At 35.1% G+C, this 16,479-nt stretch overlaps 1 protein-coding gene across 2 annotated transcripts in view; it reads left to right on the forward strand.

The window, feature by feature from the left end:
- The window catches only part of LOC114654559 (protein phosphatase 3 catalytic subunit alpha), a 447,068-nt gene that overhangs the window by 324,524 nt on the left and 106,065 nt on the right, over positions 1–16,479 (forward strand). For both annotated transcript variants that reach the window (XM_028805172.2, XM_028805173.2), the window contains exons 3-5: positions 3,342–3,466; positions 8,211–8,322; positions 10,197–10,342. In XM_028805172.2, coding sequence (XP_028661005.1) covers positions 3,342–3,466; positions 8,211–8,322; positions 10,197–10,342 — 383 coding nt within the window. The remainder of the gene's footprint in view (positions 1–3,341; positions 3,467–8,210; positions 8,323–10,196; positions 10,343–16,479) is intronic.

Here is a 16,479-nt window from a genome sequence, read left to right on the forward strand (position 1 = left end):
TTTGATCTCATTAGCTTTGACTTACAATAACTGTGAAGCATATGCAATAAAAAAAATTCCCGCAAAGCCTTTAATCACCTCCAGAGCACACTGGAATCTGAGAAGCTACCTACATTAAAAAATAAAATCTCATTCAGTCTAGCCCTAAGCTGTTTTCACTACTGCAGTACTGCAACTTATTTAGTATATTTGTATTCAGATGTTTATTTGATTGCATCACTTGAATGACACAGGCATTGGATACTACAACTGTGTGTGTGTGACAATTAAACTCTTGAATCTAGAAAAGAAAGCATTATATATCATCAAAGAAGCTATCACTTAGGTAGTTAAGAGTATTCAATCAGCTTTACAGTACAACCCATGTCTATTGGAATATATGAATTATTCTCTCGCCTTTATATTGATGACATTTATACTGTGTTTTGAAATAGAGCCCTCATACAATTTGTGTAGATCCCATGTACACCTAGGCAGACTAGCTTGAGATCTCTCTGGTAAGCATCTAAAATGTAATGGTGGAATTAATCTCCATTCTAATCTCTGAACTTTATTCAGGTTAGAAAATATTGAAAGTGAGTAGAGGAATAGATAGAAGTAAATGTAAAATTATTACCTTTAAGTTCAGCTAATCATAAGCAAAACCTCCCTTTTCGTCTCTGCAACACATGAATGATTTTAAGCTGAGGTTTATGCTTCACTAAAGCTGACATCCAACAAGTATCATAGATACCTAAAATGAATATTATATTAGTCACTCAAAGCGTGTAATAGTTGTCCATTGGTAACAAAATGACAAACCACCATCTAGAGTAGTTGCAAGTCAGTTGTGAGGCAGTTATAAGTGTGTGTGACAGAAAAAGTCTTTACTTTTGAGTTGGTTCCAAAAATAAGGATGACTTTACAGACCTACCATATTCATTTGTTTAATTGCTGTTTTTTTTTTGCTTCTGAGCTATTATGGCACTGAAATCTGGAAAGATGAGCTGCTTGAAGCCATTATGCAGGAATTGGGAAATGCAGTGGGTAGCTGTCAGAACACTTAATATCTTTGTTTAACAAAAAAATTTTATTATTAAGGGGCAAGATTTATAAGACTGAATTACTCCTGAGTAGATCCTCTCATTTCTTCAGTTTTTTCCAATTAACAGAAAACAAAACAAATAGTTACTATTTATGATTTAATACATTAGTAAATGTCCAGTAATATAATACAGTATTATATTTGTGTTAATATGTCAGCAATAGGAAAGAGTGAGAGAATGTCAGGAAAGAGTGAGAGAATGTCCATCAAAACAGGAGGACAGGAGGGGAGAATACAAATACTCTTTCTCACAAACTACAACAGTACAGTTGGTTCACATTGAGATTAGTGTGTTAAGAACATTTCACAGATGTTCAGTTTCCTTGTTACTTCTAGTTACTAAAAAATTAGATACCATAACATAGCTGCATTCTATACAGGTTATTTAACAGTTACCGTTAATCAAACATTAAGGAAAGGCAGAATAACAAATCTACATATTCTACTATACCCAAACAACTCAAACTAGATTAAAGTTTACAAAGGCATTCGTAGGGAGCTGACTGCCCATGTATCCATTGCTTAGGAATCCTCCTTCAAATTCAGTTTGTTTCTCCTTCTCATCCCATAATCCTGTCTTGGTAGCATACGATGCTGACTCAAATTCTATAACAGTGTTTTAATAATAAAAAAAAAAAGTGTACAGCATCACTAATGGTCTACATTTGCATAGTACCATGGTTGAACCCTATAGTTCCTATATATTTATTGTCTTCTTGACTCTGAGCTATCAGGGCTAGAATATGAGCAGTACTCCTTTTTGATACTTCATTAATTTAAACTGAATTAAAAGTTACATCTTCATTTTTTTTCGATAAATTCAGAATGCTGTATAAAGAGAGCTTTATATTCTATTTACATACCCAACTATCCATTCATCTTCCAAGTTACTTACATTTAAACTGATATTTTAAAATAATACAGTTGTAAAATTATTGCAGCAACAAGTATGTCAATGCAAGGTTTTCTAAAATTATCTTTGTGATATTGGGAATAGCTTAAGTTATGAATAATAGTGTTACATTTGAAACTTTCTTTATTGGAATGAGAAACATTCTTTTGCCTTTCTTTGCCTTTTTGCTATTTAGATTAAAATAAATCATTTACCTGTAGCTTTAGGTTACTGTCCGTGCATTTTAGCCATATATTGGTGAACAATTCTTGTCAGCGGTGTAATCTTATGCTTTGGCATATTGGTCTTCCCCTATCCCTAAACCCTTTAAACCAAATTATTTACCTTAAAAGGACATATTTTTAATATCCCCCAGTATTTTCTTAACATATCATTATAGATCCGTCATCACTGCATTTTTATTTTCTTTTTTTATTGATTGTTCACAGATTTAAGTTTTCAACTTGAACCTATCAAAAGTAACTCATTGTAGAGTGGTTTGAATATAACAGTGTGAATGACTTTTGAGACGTGGAAGATACCTAGAGTAATGAGAAAGAAAAAAAGAAAAAAAAAACCTGGGGAGAACCTACAGAAGCCATACTGCTATCGACAAAGCTATGCCCTCACCCTGGGTTCCTCAAGCCACAAAACTGTATTTCTAAAATCTGCATGACATTTTTATGCAGCTATATTATCAGTTCCACTTATTCTTTTATTAGAAGTTTTTTGTAGTCACATTAACCATAAAATAAGAACACACTCTGGACAAGACAATATTCTATTTTACAATATCCAGTTAACAACTTTAGACTGAGGAAGGAAATCAGGTTACCAAAAGGACTGGAAAAACATATATGCTTGCAAATATCACACAGACCGTGACTCTGCTGTGCTTGAACTTAGGACTTTGAAGTTGTCACTTTTATAATGGTGTCTTACAGTGTACACCACAACATTCATTTAGTTAAGTGCCAAATACATTAAGCAATGGTTCTTTATTTTGGAATAGTTAAAATATAATATAATGCACCCAGAAGAAGCATTTTAAACAATTAAAATTGCGTTTATTTTACATTTTTTAGTGGTGGTGTTTGTTTTGGTGTCCCTCTGTTGGTGTTAGTCAAAAACTATGACATTTTAAATTATTACCTTTATTTACTAATGTAACTAATGTATGGATTGTTCTTGTTTTGTACTCAGTGCTTGCTGTGATAGGCTCCAGCTTCTCCGCTATACATTAGAAAAGTGGGTGGATGGATAATTAGTATTTGTGAGGCATATAAAATTCTTTAATAAGCGTATTGTAGAACACTAAGATAAAAAAATATGTAACTTTTTTCTCTTTGTTTTTATTTCATTTAGTGTGTGGAGATATTCATGGACAATTCTTTGACTTGATGAAGCTTTTCGAAGTGGGTGGTTCACCGGCTACTACACGTTACCTGTTTTTAGGTGATTATGTCGACAGAGGCTATTTTAGTATTGAAGTAAGTACTTTTATCATTTTTCTTTGGTGTTGTGCTTGTTAGAATATTATAAAGCAATGAGTACAGTGAATGCAGGATGTGGCATTTTAATACTTTGATGAGTTTGCAGATTTGCACTATCCAAAAGGTAGAGAGGGTTATGTTTCAAATATTTTATTTAAACAAAATCCAGTATAAGCTTTAATAGTACACCTGTACACATAAATGTATCAAAAGCACACATCCTTCTTTATAGTATGTGCACTCCAGCATGTTACCTGTATGTACATATTACTGAGATAAGGCAGTGATGTACAGTAGAGGTAATTGGAAAGGATTGCCTTTTTGACTAAAGCCAACAAAAAATTTTGGATACAAAACTTTCTTTAACTCATGCGCTGTGTAGCAGTTGTACCCAGTCATCCTCATTATTCATTTCTGACTTTTCAGTATGTAAGAACTCCTGGAGCTTCTTGAATGAAGTAGTACGATACACAACACTGAAGAGTGTACTTATAAGATCTATTTGGAAATTTTACATTACAAGCTAATCTCTTTAATCGGAAGGAAAAAACAAATTATGAGATTTTTAAAAAGTGTCATCTATTTTATGACAAGAAAGAAAGAACAAACGAACAAACAAACAAACTTTATGTCTCCCCAGGAGAAATATGGGTTTTTACATAAGCTCTTTAAGGGTATATTCACATTAGCAATTTGTTCTGTGCCTGAGCTCATTTGTCCACATATGACCTCCCAAAATCTACTTTGTTTGACTGATGTGATCGCTCTGTACCCTGGTCCACTTGGAAGAGGTGGGGCACGGTTCAGTAGGATTCAGGAACGGCATGATGACTAAATGTGCCCTAGCACCGAATAGAGATATGATGGCAATGATGCAACAAGTCAGTTAACAAACATTTCTCATTTCATTCGATACCATTTGAGTTAAAAACAAATTCTCACCTTACAGATGAATGTGAATTGTAGTTGGCAAGAAAAGCTACAAATTCCTCCCTTAATCTCATTTTTCTCCATAAAAATCTTCTCATATATACAGCACAATTAACAGCAAAATGCTGTTAGTGTACTTCGAAAAAACCCGCTGTTGTTTTCTGCCTTCGGTTAAGACCTTAGCCTGCCTTCCAAGCTTACGTGTGTGACAGCATTTAGAGTTAAAAATACTTAGGTCTCTATTAAGTCATTGTCAAGCCATTATTTGGGCTTTATGGATTTCAGACACTTTGTACTCGGCCATTATATTCCGAAAGAAAGAGAACAATAAAGGTTGCAGAAAATCAGCTTCTTACTACACTGATACAAATATGCCATTTTTGTCTAGATTAAAGATTTCAAAATAATAAACAAGATGGCTATTCTGCAATCATAAAACTGATATTTGAAGTAACAGTAAAATAATGCAAGGAAATGGCATGTACTAAATTGGAAAATGTACATGGTTTAAAAGTGACTGCAAAGTAGTAACAAAGGCTTTGTTGTGTAAAAATATGGAGAATTTAATTAAACACTGCGGTGGGTTGGCACCCTGCCCGGGATTGGTTCCTGCCTTGTGCCCTGTGTTGGCTGGGATTGGCTCCAGCAGACCCCCGTGACCCTGTGTTCGGATTCAATGGGTTGGAAAATGGATGGATGGATGGATTTAATTAAACAGAGGTAAGTGATAGGTCCTAACTGGAAATGAGAAGTGGTTAAATACAAATGCCCACTGACTCAACAAAGAAGGAAAACTCCTAAATGTAGAATTAAACCAATTCTTTTAAGATCACTTCTTTCTTGGAACTCTGCAACTAATAATTTTTCAGTTCTAGATATAACTTGGAAATAAAAATGACATTTGTTTATAAAAATTAATTATTTGATTTTTAACAACATATAACTCAAATCCCCTAGATAAACAAATAAATGTAAAACATAAAGAAAGAAATCCAGATCGTAGGTGAAAAAAATTCTGTGTGACTCTTCTGCCAAAAGGAATACACCACACATTGAATAGAGCTTTACTCTTTATTTTTTTGAGTTAAGGATTGCTGGTCTCTATACACGGCTCGATTTTCATTGGTCAAATTCTCTAAAAGTTTCTTCTTCATTAAAATGCAATTATGACCATGTAAGTCAGCTTGATAAATAAAAAAAAAAACAGAATCAACAGTTATGCTTTAAATATACAGTGGTGTGAAAAACTATTTGCCCCCTTCCTGATTTCTTATTCTTTTGCATGTTTGTCACACAAAATGTTTCTGATCATCAAACACATTTAACCATTAGTCAAATATAACACAAGTAAACACAAAATGCAGTTTTTAAATGATGGTTTTTATTATTTAGGGAGAAAAAAAATCCAAACCTACATGGCCCTGTGTGAAAAAGTAATTGCCCCCTTGTTAAAAAATAACCTAACTGTGGTGTATCACACCTGAGTTCAATTTCCGTAGCCACCCCCAGGCCTGATTACTGCCACACCTGTTTCAATCAAGAAATCACTTAAATAGGAGCTGCCTGACACAGAGAAGTAGACCAAAAGCACCTCAAAAGCTAGACATCATGCCAAGATCCAAAGAAATTCAGGAACAAATGAGAACAGAAGTAATTGAGATCTATCAGTCTGGTAAAGGTTATAAAGCCATTTCTAAAGCTTTGGGACTCCAGTGAACCACAGTGAGAGACATTATCCACAAATGGCAAAAACATGGAACAGTGGTGAACCTTCCCAGGAGTGGCCGGCCGACCAAAATTACCCCAAGAGCGCAGAGACGACTCATCCGAGAGGTCACAAAAGACCCCAGGACAACGTCTAAAGAACTGCAGGCCTCACTTGCCTCAATTAAGGTCAGTGTTCATGACTCCACCATAAGAAAGAGACTGGGCAAAAACGGCCTGCATGGCAGATTTCCAAGACGCAAACCACTGTTAAGCAAAAAGAACATTAGGGCTCGTCTCAATTTTGCTAAGAAACATCTCAATGATTGCCAAGACTTTTGGGAAAATACCTTGTGGACTGATGAGACAAAAGTTGAACTTTTTGGAAGGCAAATGTCCCGTTACATCTGGCGTAAAAGGAACACAGCATTTCAAAAAAAGAACATCATACCAACAGTAAAATATGGTGGTGGTAGTGTGATGGTCTGGGGTTGTTTTGCTGCTTCAGGACCTGGAAGGCTTGCTGTGATAGATGGAACCATGAATTCTACTGTCTACCAAAAAATCCTGAAGGAGAATGTCCGGCCATCTGTTCGTCAACTCAAGCTGAAGCGATCTTGGGTGCTGCAACAGGACAATGACCCAAAACACACCAGCAAATCCACCTCTGAATGGCTGAAGAAAAACAAAATGAAGACTTTGGAGTGGCCTAGTCAAAGTCCTGACCTGAATCCAATTGAGATGCTATGACATGACCTTAAAAAGGCGGTTCATGCTAGAAAACCCTCAAATAAAGCTGAATTACAACAATTTTGCAAAGATGAGTGGGCCAAAATTCCTCCAGCGCGCTGTAATAGACTCATTGCAAGTTATCGCAAACGCTTGATTGCAGTTATTGCTGCTAAGGGTGGCCCAACCAGTTATTAGGTTCAGGGGGCAATTACTTTTTCACACAGGGCCATGTAGGTTTGGATTTTTTTTTCTCCCTAAATAATAAAAACCACCATTTACAAACTGCATTTTGTGTTTACTTGTGTTATATTTGACTAATGGTTAAATGTGTTTGATGATCAGAAACATTTTGTGTGACAAACATGCAAAAGAATAAGAAATCAGGAAGGGGGCAAATAGTTTTTCACACCACTGTAAGTAGATAATAATACAGACATGTAAAATTTCCTGGTACACATACAGGTCACCTATTTTATTATTCAATGTTAATATGTATTTTTGTGCTTTTCACATTTGTCTGATAGTTATTCCTCAGATAATTAAAACTCCCCTGATATTCTCCTGGGGATGTGTTTAAAGACATCAACATTATGGATAGCCAGTGCAGTACAAACTGGCTTTCTAGGGATTCACAATAGCTAAAGAATGGCAAACAAATAGTTCCGTTTTATTAGAATTTCATCTGTGGCTGTACCATTGCAGAAACTCTGTTTCACAAGATTGGCATGAATAACCATTGGGTACTCCATTTTCCTGTTAAATAAGAAAAAACTCAGTAATTTTGAATTAGGTTTAATTTTATCTGCAACGTCAACTGAACTAATTGGTTGCTAGAATGGTAAGTAAAAAAATTGAAGTGTAATAATAATAACACAAGGTCCTTTGACCCACTTAATGCAGTTCAGGGTTGTATAGAAAGCCTGTGCCTTTTGCAATGCACACAAGGTAGGAAATAGCCCTGGACAGGGTGCCAGTCCAATGCAGGGCCTACTCACAGAGGGGCTACTTTGAAATCATCACTTAATCTTAACAGTATGTCTCTGGAAAAATCAAACAGACATGTGGAGAGAATGCAAACTCCACAAGGACAACAGCTGAGTGTAGGATTCAAAACCAGTATGAAGGATCCATGGAGCAGTAAAGTTTCCTTGGTTTATTTGGATTTCATGCTTGAATATTTCATATTTTGTGTATATACTATAGTTAGGTTTAAAGGGGACACTAACTCTCATCTATTTAATAATCAACAGTCATTTAAATTTATTTCACTGTAATTTTTTTGTAAAACAGTCTTTTTAATAATAATTTTCTAAATGTAAACTTTGACCTTTTATAAACACAATTAATTTTGTCATTTTTTATTATTATATTTCAGTGTGTGCTGTACTTGTGGGCCTTGAAAATCCTTTATCCTAAAACATTGTTTTTGCTCCGTGGAAACCATGAATGTAGACATTTAACAGAGTATTTCACATTTAAACAAGAATGTAAGTATAAAAAAACAAGTTCTGTTTCTCTTGCATTAAAAAACATGATCTGAAGCATGAAGAAATGTATATTTAACTGATTTTTGCTACTTTAAAACCACCGAGTCTTTCATGTGTATTTTAAACTGTGTGATAAGCTTTACATTACAAGTAACACAGTGCTAGATGCATGTTATAATAGTAAGTGCAACAAGCTGTCATTTTTGATATTTTTTTTTATAGTAAGACAGATAGATGCTTTGTGAAATTGCCTCTGTTCTTCTTCTGATGTTCTTTTAATTTATAGAGCTGTGCCTCAGGAAATTGCAGATCATTGTGTGACCTTTTCACCTTTTATGTCCAAAAGTTCATTTAAAATCTGTTCTCCAGTAGCTTGTAACATGGGACCTTTTGATTTGTTGATCTGACCTGGTGAAAATCAATTGTATCCTACATGATACATGAACAGTTATTTATGTTGATAACCAAATCATTTATCACCCTTTCAGTACATTTTGAGAGACATTTATCAATTTTCAAAAAAAAAAAAAAACTATGTTGTGTTACATACTTCATAATAAAAAATAACATTAAATGCCTTACAGACATTTCTGTAAAGTGTTAAAAATTTTCTATCTAAGTGTTTGCAGGTTCACATGCAGCTGAAAGCTTTTTCGGTAGTAATGTGCACGATCCAGGATTGAATCTATCACAGGTCACATTATCATACGCACTGACATGCTCACACACTCATGCATTGAGCCATTTTAGCGTTGTGTAAGGCAGGAACTTTCTTTGGCCAGGAAAGACGACTTAAGTTTACAGTTGCTAATAAACCTGACAGCCTGACTCTACTTTGGAGCAAACCCCCACGTAAGTACATGGAGAACAAACAATATTTCTACACAGAGCAAGTGTCATACTGAGTAAGTGTCATGACAAGTGTCATACTGAAGTCATAGTGGTGTAAAAAGAATATCCAGTCAGAAATAAAATAGTGAAATGCTTAATTTATATATGAAAATGTTTTTCTTTTTGATCTGTTATTCTCTTACTATTTATGAAATCAAATAAATTAATCAGAAAAAGTGAATTACTTATAGATAGAAATAATTTGTTTTGTGACATAATAGCTTGACAAGCCTTCATCCATCAGATCAGACTTGGAAAAACCATAAATAACATTAGTTAATGTTGTCAAATCCACTTAATTCAGATCAGGGTCGAGAGAATGACTACATGGGGAATACGGAATATTTGGTTAGCTATATTTATGACTACTTTCTTTATAATATTAATATACAGAGTACACAATAATACAGCATATTACATCAAAAAATGACATGTTATTTTAACTTTAAAATATTAATTTTACAAAGGTATTTTGGGAATGGCCATGTATTGTATCAGATGAGTTTACAAGAGGCAGTAAGTTCAATTTTTGGTTACTTCTTAATCTATAGATATTAACTATGAACAGATAATTTAGTTTTTAACTGGATGAAGAGAGGTGGGTATAAATCATGGACAATTCTCTACCATAAGGGAAGCTTGCATGTTTTCTCTTGTTTACATGGGATTTTTCAGTATTTTCTCACATACCAAAGATATGCATATTAGTTCGATCTGCCACCTTAAAATAGTTCAGGATTAGTGAGTGTGAATTTGTACATGAGTATGTCCTATGATGGAGAAGTTGTTTCTCAGGGTTGGTTCCTACTTTGTGCCTGATGCTGCTGGGGTATGCTTTGGCTCCCAGCCACAGGCTCAGAAAATAAATTGAAGTGTTAAATATATATGTATATATGACTTTCTGAGCCAATTTAATATTATCTTTGTGCCCTTCTGATATTAATTAAAATTTTCATTGAAATTTATTTGCCATTTGTTTACAGGTAAAATTAAGTATTCAGAGAGAGTGTATGACTCATGCATGGATGCCTTTGACTGCCTTCCCCTGGCTGCTCTGATGAATCAACAGTTTTTATGTGTTCATGGAGGCCTGTCTCCTGAAATTAACACTCTAGATGACATCAGGAAGGTAAATAAGCCTTTTTAATATTCATCGCAGATCAGTTATTTGCTTTAATTTGAAAAGAATTACTGTTTCAGATTTTCTTTTTACAATGGATTATAAAGGATAATGTGAAATGCTATACGATATAGACCTATTGTTTTATTTTACCAGAGGTCTATACAATAGTTCTTTATGAAAGTACAAGGATGATAATTGCTTGAGGTTTGTTTTTTAGTTTGTTTTACTAAACTAGTTATAGTAAATCATGTGTAAAGCAGAGCAAACAACTGCTTCTGATTTTTAATGTAAATAAAGGAATTTGTTTTTGACTTCCTCCCAGACCTTCCTGCATACTACTCAGCTATTTCAGCTGTTTCTTTTTGGAAAAAATAAAAAACAACAGATACTTTAAAAAGTAATTTGAATGAGCAAGATCATGAAAGAAAAGACTAATTGAACATGTTTTATTTATTTTTCTTTCATATTGAAAATTATATTTCATCTTAACTTGTTTCTTGCTCAGTGTTACTGTCACTGTGGTTGATGCTACAGGATAGGCTCTGTCTCCTTTCCTCCCTTTAATGGCAAAAGCTACAGATAGATGGATTTTGGAATGTTATTTTATATTTTGCAGATTATGTTGATATATATTACTAAAAATTTCAATAAGTATATACAAGTATCTAAAAGGGTTCCACCAATTATAGAAATCACTAAACTGTGAGTTAAAAAATGAAATTGTATCAAAAAGTGAAGATGCGTTTTTTTTCCGAGATGCATTTTGATTCCAAATGGAGAGCAACTATGGCTCAGTCACAATTGTTAAAATAAGAATAATCAGTCATTTTGATCTACTGTTTTAGACTATGGATAGATGGATGGACAGACAAATGGACCTACTGACCAATCAACCAACCAAACTTTGTTTGTTCCTAGGGGAAATTTGGCTTTTTACAGGAGCCTAATAATAAATTAATAAACAGTATGACTAACAACAGACCTCAACTCAAATACAAACCAGAAAGACCTAAAAGAAAGAAAACTTCTCACTTGGGTAAAGATTCAAAGAGCAGTTACGGGCATATTGCCCTTGACACAAAGAAAAAGCAGTAGAATTTCTTGACACACTTCTGTTGAATAATCCGTTGGCTAAAAGTACCCAATGTTAGTTTGTCAGAGAGAGGATATACAACATTGCTCATAATAGCACTCAGTTTTGTTTTAATTCTCTTCAGACTAATGATTCAGTGTGCCTCTGCTGAAGTGATGTTATTAGCCCACAGCAAAGAAAATTGCACTTAACATCAGAGATCTAGAATATTGTATGTAAAGGATGTCACTACACATATTAAAAAGAGTGCAGTCTCCTAAGAAAGTAGAGTCTACTCTGCCCTTTCTTATATAGTTACAAGACTGGTCCAGCCTACTATTGACTTGGACTCTCATAAGAATTGTAGTAGTGCACCACCTGTATATCCTGTCCCTGAATAGAGACTGGACATAAAGGTTGGTGCTGTGAAAGTCAATTACCAGTTGCTTTGTGTTTCTGATTTCCATACAATTCTTTCCACATCAATAAACAAATTGGGTTCTCCACCCAATTCCTATATTTTTTGTCACCATCCTCCGTCAATCACTCCATAAGTGAAAAATCATCAGAGAATTCCTACAAGTGAAATTAACAGGTGTTATATAGTCCAGGTGTAAAGAGTGAAGAGAAAAGAAAACAGAACAGCTGCTTGTGGTACTCAAGGGTTGCTTACATCTATATCCAAGACACAGTCCTTGAGCCACATAAACCGCAGTGTGCCAGAGATATAGTCCATTAAAATGCTCACCCAACTGCATTTCTCTGAACCTACCCTATAACAGGCATGGCTGGATGGTGTTAATGTCACTGGGGAAATCAAAAAATATAATCATAACAATGCTGCCAGCTTTGTTCAGGTAGGAATAATATTTGGATAACTGGATCTCTCACTGTAGTCTTTGTCTGATAAGCAAATTGCAATGGGTCCAGGTGGTCTTCCACAAGAAGAATCATGAAGTCTAGGACCAGCCTCTCAAAGGTCTTCATGTTGTCGGATGAAAGTTCCACACATCTGTAGTCATTAGGTGAAGAGTCGTCCCACTTTTTTAAAACTAGAACGATGCTATATGTTATCCACAGCAGTGATACTCTCTGCAGCCTTGGTATAAGACTGAACAAGTAAAAATGGACACCACAAAGTTAGTTAGCTCAGGCTGATTAGTATAACACAGGTTTACACTTCATGGCATATTTAACATTTGAATAGAGCAGAACCAGCTTGTTTTTTCCTCAAGAGGCACATGACACAAACATATTTTAACTGCAGAGTGAGAATGATTAATCATTAGAGTGCTGAAAATAGTTTAAAATTTCCATGTGTAGAAATGATACCTGGTTATGTTTATATTTTTCACTGAAAAGGGCAGGTGTGTGTGTGTGTGCATGTGAGTGTGTCAAACAACATGATATATGATTATCCATATTACTAACCGAAGGTTGTAAACCGGATGGGCGCAGGGCTCACCGGATGTACGGAAACCCCAAAGGTCCATGCTGTGACAACACGCGCGCCTACAACGTGCTTGCGAAAGGAGTCACGGCACACACCAACTGTGACAACGCGCACGCCTACAACGCGCTTGTGAAAGGAGTCACGGCACACACCAACTGTGACAACGCGCGCGCCTACAACGCGCTTGCGAAAGGAGTCACGGCTCAAACCAAAGGTCCATGCTGTGACAACGTTCGCGCCTACAACACACTTGCAAAAGGAGTCACGGCTCAAACCAACCATGACAATGCGCGCCTACAACGCGCTTGCGAAAGGAGTCGCGGCTCAAACCAAAGAAAACACAGAAACGAGACTACGACCTGTGAACTACACCTGAGGTAAAGCGTGCACGCCAGGTTGTACGGCCGCCTGGACGCGACCTCCCACACCACCGTACATACCCTCCATGATATGTCTTCACGGAGCGGCTTCCCACCAAGGTGCATATTGCGCTCGCCCCACAGTCAGACGCAGCGGCTTCCCAAAGTCAGTAGGTGGCCCCCAAACAACACAACCTGTTCAAGCAGTCAGTGTCAGCGAAGGCAACAGACTCACGTCTCCACATAACGAAACCGCTTTAGTACAGATATGCTTATTGGATTAAATTACATTTCCCCAGACGCACCCGCCCTCCATGATATGTCATCCATCCACATATCGGACGGAACAGAAACTGATTCCCATTCTAGGATTTCCGATTCGCTAGCGAATCGCGGGCTTACTTGTCATAATCAGAAAAGCAATCAGTAAAGTGTAGTGATTAGCATTGCCTCTTCAGAGTTCAAAGTTTCTGGGTGTGATTCCAACCATGGTCACCACTTTAATGTTTGTGTGGATTTTGTATGTTTTTCTTGTGACTATGAGGATCTTCGCTGGATACTTCTGCTCTGCTGTATTATGAGCCTACATTGACCCATTATTCTGTAACTGACTTGGAGCATGTGTTTGAGCCCAATAATAGACTGGAACCTCTTCTCTGGTTAATTCCTGTCGAGTGCTTAAATATGCCAAAGTGAGCTGTGAGATCGTTTTACCACAAAAGTGAGTTCTGAAAATGCATAGATGTTTGTATATTTATGAATTTATTCATTTATATAAAAGGAGATGAATACAAGATAAAAATAGTTAAATGTTTAGTATACAATGATCTATAGTTTCATTAAAGATATTGAACCTTGCTCTTTCAGCCATGGAGAGCACAAGTGGGAAGCAAAGATGCATTTAGAAAATTAAACGAATTCCAAGTCTGTCTGCAGTTGAAATTATGCCAGACATTGTTGTTTTTAATTCTCACAGTAGAGCACCAAAAAGTAATACATTAAAGAAATGAAATATTTGATTGCTGAGTAAACTGTTTTACTTTTAGTTGCGAACAATGGCTGCTAATAGAATAACATTTTTCTGAGATTATGCAATGGACAAAGATGTCATTTCTTAAAAATAATGTGTATTGGCAAAGATGGGGGAGATTCAGAAAACACAGTGGCCTTCAATTTTTTCTTTGTCATCACTTTCATTCTGTGTGCAGCTCATTGTACACAAGAATTTTAAATCTAGTATAGAATGAAAATATGCAGTATAATGATGCTTCATAGGAAGAAAGATGATGTGACCAGCGACTATTTGGGTTTCCATTCTGTTTTGTTTGTCCCATTTTGAAAAATGTCAGGGCCCTTACACATAATACATATAAATAACTTCTATAGAATTCTGCAAGTAAAGAAGCTAATTAAAATCCATTATGAGTTGTTTGTTCTAGATTCCCATGACCTATTGTTTAGTAAAGTGCTTCCTGGTTTTCATCTTCAGTGAAATTTCTATTAAAGAATTCGGGATCATTTTTGAAGAAGTTAATTGTTTCTTGTTCTGTCCAATACTAAACATTTTGGAGATGTTGCTGTACTCTGCAGAACCTCTAGTGCTGCTGTGTCTTTTTTTTATTGTGTGAACCAAAACTACATGCAGTTCTCTGAATGCAGTCTTTATAAAGTACTGCAGAAATCCTAATCACCTTTAGTCTTCTTACTTGAGCTCCTTCATATTCTATCATGTACGTAATATCAGATACCATTTGCCTGATTTTTTATTTAATATCCATGCTTTCCTATCATATAAATAGTATGCTCCCACTAATAAATTAATTGTATTATAGTTCATTCGAAAGTGCCTTCTCTTTTTGAATGCATTTTTGGCACTGATATATAAATCCTTTTGCATCTTTAATTAAATGTTTTACGGTTTTCTTTAATTCATTGCCACATTCTCTTTTGCTACCTTCTCTGGAAAATTAATAGTCATTGTCTTCTTCATACCATTTTCCTTTGAGTCTGAGTGGCTTTGCAGGCGTTATCCAACTGAGATTAATCGTTGTCACATAGTTTACCTCCTACTTTCATTCCTTCTTTAATTGTTTGCAATAAGTCTTATTGTTATCCTGAAGTAGGGACAATAAAGGTAAAGCAAGCATAATGGTTTCACCTTGTGTCTGATTTATCCTACTTTTGCAGTGTATACTTATTAGGGATCTTTCTTAGTCCCCATTTCACTCCTATTTTATATATTATTTGTTAGCTTCTTCCACATTATTCTGCGGAAGGTGTTTTCAGCATTTACAAAGCATATGAACAGCTCATTAAATTTGATATTTCTTTCCCACACAGTTGCTATTACAGAAGTTGTTTCCTTTGGGCTACAACTTCTCCTGGAAAGTAATTTTATTTTATGATGAAATAACTTGTCTTCTTTCAAGCACCTTAAGCATTGCCTTTGATACATATGAACTCAAACCAGTTCTGCTATGGTCCGCATCTTTCATCATATATTCTTTTATTTCTAAGTGAAAAAACAGAACAGAATCAAAAACTAAACCCTTTTGAGAATTTCACAGTGTTGTAAAATAAAGTTCTTTAAACTGAAGCACTGTGTACTTCCATTAAGACTGACATTAAACATTTTTACAGGAGTAAGAATTATTCATATCCTGAAATCAGAGTTGTATTCTTGCAAAGCAAAGCAGCTTCAGCCATGTTAGCTGAAACATTGTGTTTATTAGTATGTTTGAATGCTGAATGCAGACATCCTTTCAATACATGTATTTTAAAACACATATTTAACTTTACTGTAGTAATTTAAGTTCATTTTGCAATTTCTGCACAATATACATTATTGATTGATTGATTGTATTATTTGTCCTTTAAGTCTGTATCCTTGTTTTTCATGTTTCAGTTCCTGTGTGCATCTAATTTTCCCCCTTGGGATTAATAAAGGTGCTCTAAACTAATCTGATCTAATATACAGATATTTGTTTAAAATATATTTTGTATGAAAGGATTCAGAAAATGTCTGTTTTGTAAAATAATAGTAAATCTTGGTCAGATGCCTGAAACAAGAATTTGTTAAACATTATTTTTAACAGCGGAGCAAACAGAAGGTGAATAATTTCTTGAAAGATTTACATTTATTTGTGTAATGTTGTTACTTGCTACAGGTCATATTGCCTATAAGAAAATAGGAAAACAATTGTGGAATAGCAGTAGTTTTATCATAAAGTTTAATTATATCTAACAGAACTTTAAAGAA

This window comes from Erpetoichthys calabaricus, chromosome 7, assembly GCF_900747795.2.
Source record: "Erpetoichthys calabaricus chromosome 7, fErpCal1.3, whole genome shotgun sequence".
Lineage (NCBI taxonomy): Eukaryota > Metazoa > Chordata > Cladistia > Polypteriformes > Polypteridae > Erpetoichthys > Erpetoichthys calabaricus.